Source organism: Planococcus citri, chromosome 2 (genome assembly GCF_950023065.1).
Source record: "Planococcus citri chromosome 2, ihPlaCitr1.1, whole genome shotgun sequence".
Taxonomy (NCBI): Eukaryota; Metazoa; Arthropoda; class Insecta; order Hemiptera; family Pseudococcidae; genus Planococcus; species Planococcus citri.
Window position 1 is genome coordinate 280,826 of NC_088678.1, and position 8,587 is coordinate 289,412.

The 8,587-nt window shown below is 45.8% G+C and overlaps 1 protein-coding gene across 1 annotated transcript; it reads left to right on the forward strand.

Moving 5' to 3' along the window:
• Positions 1–353: 353 nt before the first annotated feature.
• LOC135833805 (uncharacterized) lies at positions 354–7,219 on the forward strand. The gene is made up of 7 exons (XM_065347576.1): positions 354–693; positions 928–1,097; positions 1,236–1,767; positions 1,883–1,976; positions 3,020–3,272; positions 3,746–3,913; positions 4,045–7,219. The coding sequence occupies exons 3-7, from the start codon at positions 1,467–1,469 to the stop codon at positions 5,131–5,133; spliced, it is 1,905 nt and encodes a 634-aa protein (XP_065203648.1). The 5' UTR covers positions 354–693; positions 928–1,097; positions 1,236–1,466; the 3' UTR covers positions 5,134–7,219.
• Positions 7,220–8,587: the final 1,368 nt, after the last annotated feature.

Consider the following 8,587-nt stretch of genomic DNA (forward strand, 5'->3'; position numbering starts at 1 on the left):
TGGTCAAGTGGTTAGGCGAGGTACCTAGCTACGCCGTCGGCCGGCAGCCTCAGCCAGTTGGTTGGCTGGTTGTTTAGTTAGTTAGGTTGAATTTCACTCGGCAGTTTTCCAAATCGAGGTGCTGGTATGCCAGTGAAAAGACAAAAAAAAAAAATGGGAAAACTAGCGGCGGCGTGACGTGGTGCGGCGCGGCGCAGCGCAGCGCCGCCCCGCGCAGAGCCATGCTTAAAAAAATCGATAGACTGCGCGGTGCGAGCAAGCAGCTGGAAAATTGCGTGTGCGAATAGCCGAATACGTAGGTAGACGTAGCTACGGCGCGGCGGTAGTTGTCCCGGTGAGGGGGGGGGTGCGGCGGTTTACCAAGTTGAAAGAACGCAAAGCGACGCGTCATGGCGAATTTGAATTAGATTTCTTAAATTTGGCTCTCATTTCGCGTGTCGCGTGTCGCGTGTCGCGTTAGTTATTAAATTCGGCTCGACGCGTATTTACGAGCATTACAATTACTCGAGCTGCGGTTACAACTGCACCAGTATACGTACGTCGTACAGTAGCTACTTGTAATCGTGATAAGTGGAGCGCCACGCCGAACCAGTATAGTGCTCCTGATATCGACTATACTGCTCGTTGATTGCTCGAATAAAGGCTTCGGCACGTTGGTGCTAGTTTTTGGATAGCAATAGCATTGTCTACCTCGTAAGTACAAAGATACATACATTACCTTTCCTTTCCAACACCATCAGCAGTACTCGTACTCGTAGCCTAAAAAGTCGAGTTCCGCATCTACCTATCGGGTTGTTTTCGAGCGACCATATGCTGCAACAGTTTCATTTCAGTCGCAGCAAAAAACAGAGAAAAAACAACCGCGCCACTAGCGGTGAAAATACTCGGACTTATTGTACTTGTAACTGTAGTGCGTCGTATGCACAGGTGCGGCTGGCCAAGTGTAACTTGGTGAAGGCGAAGGCTACGGCGACGCTTGGCAGATTAGCAAAATAAAATACCTAAATTGCGGCGCGATCTCGCGAGAAAAACAGGTCCGGCGAAGAGGCGCAGTGTCCACTGCATATCCAGCGCTGCGATAGTGATTTACCATGTCGGTAAGCGGGTTGTCCTGTATTAGTTCAGTTTTCAGTTGTCAGTTGTCGTAATTTATTGCGGGTGCTCGGTACCGACGCGACGCGACGTAGCGGGTAGGTGTGTACTCGTACTCGTATTGCAATTTTCATCGTTTACAGATTTGGCCGCGTCCATCGAGCGATGAATACTCGTAATGCTGACAAAGTGGTGGCCGTCGATACGAAATGTGAAATACAACGACGACGACGACGTGGACGTCGCAGACCACCGCCGGTGCGAATCGCAGCAGCGACTATAGCCGAATGCACTCAACAGTCAACTCTGAAACAGCGACCATAGTCAGTAGTCAGATTTACTCGTACTCGTACAACTACGAAAAAGTGTGAAAAATGACTTCGATACTGGCGAACGTCAATCGAAGCGATTTAATCATGGATAGCGCAAGCGGTGCCGGTGGGGGTGCCAGTGGCAGCGTCGGTGGAAACAGTAGTGCCAGCGGAAGTGGCGTCACTGGCGTGACCGGTGGCGTCGGCGTCGGCGTCGGCGTCGGCGTCGGCATCGACAATGGTACTAGTTACTCTACTGGCACGTCACCGGCCATTTGGCTTTCGTACAATTCGAGTGGCCCGACCAGTACCATCGAAAATAGCAACGCTAGCAGACATTTCGCCGATCATCCCGAAACCTCGGGTAATTCCTACGAGTATAATACGATATGTACTTTTATCAGCAACCTTCAGTCTTACGTAGAAGCCGTTCGATTGTTTATTGTTTTTCACCTTTTCGGGCTGTTTGGCTGTTTCAGGCGCGCTCGGAATCGAAGCGGTAATTATCGTGGTGGTTGTTAGTTTGATACCAGTCAGCGTAATCGCTTGCATGGTGTTTGTGATCTCGTTCAAGTGAGTACCTACTACCTACACGCCTACACGCCTACACGCCTACAGGGCTACACCTAGGTACTCGTACATTTTACTGAAAATCCATTTTGCATTTTGCGCCATCTTACATTCGCTTTCTCCAGTCAGTCACACTCACAAGTATCGACTAGGTATCGTTTAGGTAGACGCCACGCCACGCCACGCCGCGCCGCGCCGCGCCGCCCCGCACCAGACAGGTACAGGGTGGCCAGAAATATCGAGCACCCCTAAGAAAGTTTTCTACTACAATACTTTGGTTGGTCAAATGGTCACAGTGAATGGTACGAGTAATAATGATAGCGCATGATTGGTTGTTGGCCGGACTGGAGAGATAACATTCCACGTCAATCAATCATAATACTTATGCATCTATTTCACGTTGCCAACCTACGCGTATATTTTTAATGAAAAACTTTCTTCGGGGTGCTCGATATTTCTGGGCACCCTGTAGGATAGTCTAACAAAGTTATTCGTACAGCGTGCAGCGTGCAGCGAGGAGATGTTGTTTTGTATGTACATATTTACGGCGAACACGTTAGGCAACTTTATTAACACGCGTCTCGGCTGAAAATTCAACATTACGACATTCGCGTATTTACGGCGGTGCGCATCGCTTAGGCATATAATTGGCCGAGAAAATTTTAATCGCAGACCCAGTTGGCGGTGGGTTTTTTTTGTGCAGTCAGATTTTATTGATACTGAACAAATATGGCGACCGAACGGAACAAATGTAACTGCAGTGTTTTGAGATTAGAATAGGTCGCGGGTCGCGGGTCGCGGCTCGTCAGAAAAGAAAAAAGTCACTGCTCATTCGACGGATCGTCTGGTCCGAAAAAAAAACGGAAGCAGCCGTATATTTTGATTTTATTGTTTCGCGATTGTTTGATTTTTATCGGTAGTCACAACTGAAAAATGTGACTCAAGGTTATCACCAAAGAAATGATAAACACGATTTTCAACAGCTCTCGCCAATTGGGGAGTAATTTGCGTATTTTTTTCATTTTTTTATTTATTTTTTTTTGCAGTTGTTTGAAAAAAAGAAGCTCGTTATGGTCGACGACGGCGTCACCTAACACAGTTGAAAGCAATACCGTGGCTATGCACTCGCAAGTCGCCTATGATGGCGGGGGCGGCGCAGGCGCAAGCGCAGGCAGAGGTGGAGGTGGAGGTGGAGGTGGAGGTGGAGGCGGAGGCAGACGAAAATCGGCCGCGCATTCGGTTCTCGATTTTGAAAACTTGACCAACGCGAACCGATTTGCAGGCGAAAACGACAACGAAGTAAGTACCTACCCTCTACCTGTACAATAATTGTACACTGTATATATTACAGCATCTACGCGCAGGAGCAGCAGGTGAGAGCCGACAATTCGACTCTTTTTCAGTTCTTGGTTTCGTCGCCTTAGAATACGGAGGAGCTGAAACTGGTAATATTAATAGGTACACGAGTATGTCCATCGCATCGCATCATCAAAAAATGAAAACAGAAACTTGTAAATTGACGGGGACGGGCATTTTGCCATTTAGGTACCTACGTGGCTACGTAGCTATTTACCAAAGTCCAAAATCAGTTAAAACCACAAAAACGAAAACAGTGGACGTAGCTACTCGTGTAGTGTGTTTGTGGTTGTGCCAATGTGCTTTGTACGCCGCCCGCCGTACGGGTATTCTAAGGCGACGCGACGATTTACTCGTATTCGTATTGGTGGGTGGATGGGATTTGATGTTTTGACGATTTAACGATTTGACGACAGATTGCGATGATAGACACGCCTTTATCGTTGATATATCCGGCGGACGCTTTTTCCGCTTACATGGACACTTCGAAGAGCAGTTTGACGACGCCGATCAGTAGCAATAGCGTGATAACGATGACGATGCGAAACAACCATTTGATCGTGGAAACTGAAGAACGCATTCCGGTACGTATACGTATACGTACATATGTTAGTTCGTAGATATATGTACGTATGTACTATTGTACTCGTTTACTCGTGGGTACTTGTATCAACCGCAATCATTCGTTCGTTCGTTTGTTTGTTTGTTTGTGCAGTGCTCGTTGTTGGACGGGCAACATTTGTACGCGGCTGGAAGCGCCACAGCCGACGGCGTGGCACGCAATTCGGCTAATTTTTACGTGCAGTGTCAAGTCGAGCAATACGAGCCGAATGACGATAGTTTGTTCGACGACGCAGACAGTTTCTGCGAGAATCGTTATTGCCAACATTCGACTTGCGGCGGCGGCGGCGGCGGTGGTGGTGGTGGTGGTGGTGAAAACGGATGCGCCTTTTGCGACGATAGTGGTGGTGGCGTCCTGAGCCATCATCGGGACGGCGAAGATGACGACGACGACGATGACGATGATGATTACGATTACGACCACTGTAACCGCAACCTTGCCAATGGCAAAGATAGGAACGCAAACGCGTTTTACGACGCGATCGTCGCAAAAAACGCGCGTACGACGACGGCCAGCGATAGTGGACACGTGGCCGCCGACGAAGAAGATCAGCACGTTGAAATTTTTCATAAAAATATCGCGACTGTCGTCGCCATCGAGTCTTGTCAGCCACCAAACGGTGTCGGTGAGGGTGAGGGCGAGGACGACACCTCGATAGTGGACAACAAAAGTGCTGCTCGCAATTCGAACGAATGCCATCTGGCGCAGCAGCAGGAGCAGCAGCATCAGCAGCAAGCGCCGGCATCGTCCACCGATGTCGCTTCGGACGACAAAGAAGGCCAAGGCCGAGGCCGAGGCCCCGTCAACACTGGTTATTCGCAATCCGATGCGCACGGATGCTCTTGTTCGAGGTTCGCATGCAGCGAATACGCTTACCGCAACGGTAACCAAAACGAATACGACGACGTGTGGACCAAGTGCGTTCGCAACAAACGTTTCGCTGCGTCGTCCGCGTCCGCGTACATTACGTCCGCCGATACTTGTTCCAAGTTGGCCAATGCAAATGCGAATGCAAATTCGCCAATAGATTCCGTCCAAGCGTCATCGACGGATTGCCTGCCGCTTTCGTCGAATGCGAGTGCGAGTGCGAGTGGCTATCGCAATTCGGTCGATTGTGACGAAGCGCCGCCATCGCCATCGCCATCGCCATTGCCACCGCTACCGCTTCCTCCGCCGATGTAACTGGACCGACTGGACGCGTCCAATAAGCCATGTTCCTGTTGATTCCGATTTCCGTCCCTTCTGGCCGTCTGTCTGTCTGTCTGGCTGGCTGGCTGGCTGTCTGCTACTACTTGCGTATCAACTACGTGTACGATGGCCTCGCAGCGGAGTACATACGAGTAGCAGTAGATATATCTACAGCGTATCTATAGGTGAATACTCGTAGAGATCCGTGGCTACGCGTACGACGGACGACCGCCCGAGCGTCTATTAACGTCAACGTCAGTCGTCAACCAGAGTCGAGAGTATTGACTGGGTAGCTGCAGCTGCAGCTGCAGCTGGGATACGTCTCGCGTCTCTACTTCGTCAGACTTGATGTCATCTTACGTGCCCGCCAAGTGCCTCAAGTGCTAATGAATTTACAAGTACATACAAGTGCAGTATGGTATCTGACTGCTTAGTGCCTGCCTCTGCCTCTGCCTATCCTGTAGGTACCGTACGAATTCTTTGCGTTTTACCATTTCTAGATCTTAAGTCGCAAATCGCAAATCGCAAATCGAAAATTGCTACTTGTTAATTGCTATTCGCATCGATGTACGAGATCAAAATTAATACATACGTACCTACCTAGGTAAGTACAAATTGTATGTACGTGTACGTGTACGTGTACGTACAGATAGGCGCGTTTAATTGGTAGGTGTTAGGTGTTAGCAGCGGTGCGGTGCGGCGGAGTTGCCAAATTGGCCAAATACCGAATACGGCTAAGTATTTCATTTCTACCGTTAGCGAGTTGAAATTCGTAAATTACCTTCCGGGCCGCTTGTCGATCATCGAATCGAATATAGCCTTTAGAGCTAACTCTACTTGTGACCTTTGGTCCATGGGTCGAGCCATTTCCACTCGTACATTGGTAGCTTCCCGCCCAGTCACGCCACGCCACTTTTTCCCATTATCCCTTTAACGTATTACATATGTATATGTAGTGTACTTTAAGCTACGTAGATACTCGACTACTCGTATTAGGAATTAATCTTTTCTCGCTATCTTTTTCTATTGTGTTTGTTGCGCGTTTCTCTATGTAGGTAATAGGTATATAAATGTCTACACTCTACAGGTACCTACTCGTACATTTAAGAAAGTGCTTACTCGTCTTGTCTCTTGTATCCACGCATACTCGTACGACGCCATGTACATAATATGTAGGTAGGGCCTACTTAGACTTACCCACATACGTTTGTGTAGGGTGTACGAGTAGATACGACTACGAGTGTACTCGTAGGTATGTGTATACCTTATAATATTACGGTAGATTCAGCTGGAAACGATACCGAAATATCAGGTTACTTCAAGTCAACTCGAACTCGAACTCGACCTCGACATCGTCATTTGTACTTTATGCGTGGTGTTCTCGAGTAACGACCAATAGGTAGTTAGGTACTCGAAGCGATGAATTTGTATCGTATGACAAATGAAAATGTACGTCGAGTAGGTACTCGTGTCCTCGTATTTCAGTAGGTACACCATACATACGATATGTACGAGTACTTACCATATCTGCTACAGCTGCGTCAAAGTACAAATAATACTCGTAGCAACGATATCGTTATCGTTTGCTGTTATTTTTCTGTTTGTTCATTTATTCATTTTCATTTGTTTCAACCTCTACTTACCTTATACCTACTTGTACTTACGTATTCACCCATCATTTACCTACTAATTTAACAATTTGCCTATTTATTTATTTATTTATTTATTTATTCATTCATTCATTCATTTTATTTATCTATCTATCTATCTATCTATTTATGTATCGTTTACTTGTTTACGTATTTATACATATACCTTACCTATGTATTGTATTGATTTGTATACGTACGTATGGTATTTAATTCGAATGCAGTTTTTGATTTCGCTCCAACTCGACGAAATACGTATATATTTTTTTTACATGTTTGTATTTATCACACATACTCGTATTATGTACTTACTTACATACGATGTACGAATAGGTAGTTATTTGTTTTCATTTTATAATTGTTTGTTTTGTTTTCTGTTTTTGTTTTTTTGTTTTTTTAAATCAAATCATAAAAGTTCTTCTTTTTTTATCTTTCGATGTTGCGTTTCTTCATTAAATACGTGTACCTACGAGTACCTTTACGCGATGAGTTTTAGAAAAAACCGGCGAAAAAAATAATAATGAAAAGGACATTCGAAACGATATTATCGGTAGCGATGGCGCGTGGCGTAGTTTTCGAGAAATTTGTCAGTTCTCAATGAAGGAGGCACCGGCGCGGCGCGGCGCGGCGCTGAAATTCGATAGGTACCGATACCAAATTCGGATTCGGATTCGGATTCGGATTCGGCGACCTCGAATTACTTAAAATTCACGTTCAGAAATTGGAAGAAAAGATTACTTCGTATCGCGATACGAGCCATAGACGTGTTAATAAAATTGCCTAACCAGTTTGCCGTAAATACGAAGCGCCATTTTTTCTGAAAACCAGCCCTCGAATTTTGTGGCTGATCGAACGGCAATTTCGGCCATCGAGGTTTTTGTCTTTTTGGCACGGCCAATTCATTTCCGGTGTCTAGCGCGGTGTCGGATTTTCTCTACGAAGTCACGACGCGCGACGTCTTCCTTTTACTCGATTTTTTTTTTTTTTGGCAAAACAAACTTTTGGTTGCAAATCGAGTCGAAATTTTGGCAGCGGGGGTTTCTTGGGATGGCGAATTAACTTCCGGTGTGAGATTTTCACCAGGGCGCGCCCTTCTCTCGGAAATGGCCCGTCTCGTAGAAAAGATGGCAGGGCTGGTGACCGAAACGATCGTTTTGTTCCGTTCCGTTCGTGAACAAATCACTTTGCATTTTTACTGTTCCGCTCCGTTTTGTTCATAATTTTTTTGTTCCATTTTGCTTTTTTTCACTCTGTTCCGTTCCGTTCTTTTCAAGGGGGGGGGGGGTGTGGGGAAATCCCACCTGACAGAAAAATTTTTGAACTGGACATAGCTAGATCGAATCATCGAATTGATCGTATTAACGTGCGAAATTTGACACCATCCAAAATTTTGAAAATTTCAAGAACTGAAGCGCATTAGATACATATATTTTATTTTTGTTTCTCATTTTTTGATGAATTTTTCAAACTCAAATTTGGTCCCAAAACGAGAAAAAAATGAATCAAAATTTTACCAAATTCGTCCAGAAAGCTGAAATTTAGAAGAATACGCTAATGCTATAATCAATTAATCATGTCCCGCCGAATCAATTGAAAATGAATGGTTTTCAGCCATTTTGAGCGATTCTGCATTTCTGCAACCTTCTAGCAGATTTTTGACAATCGAAATCTGCACTAAATTAAATTTTACCAAATGAAGATGGAATTGGAAAGCTGAAATTCACACTCGACTATCCCCCCATTGTAACCTGCTGAGTTGGCTGATAGTGTAGGTATGTAATTTCAAATTTGTTCTGTTC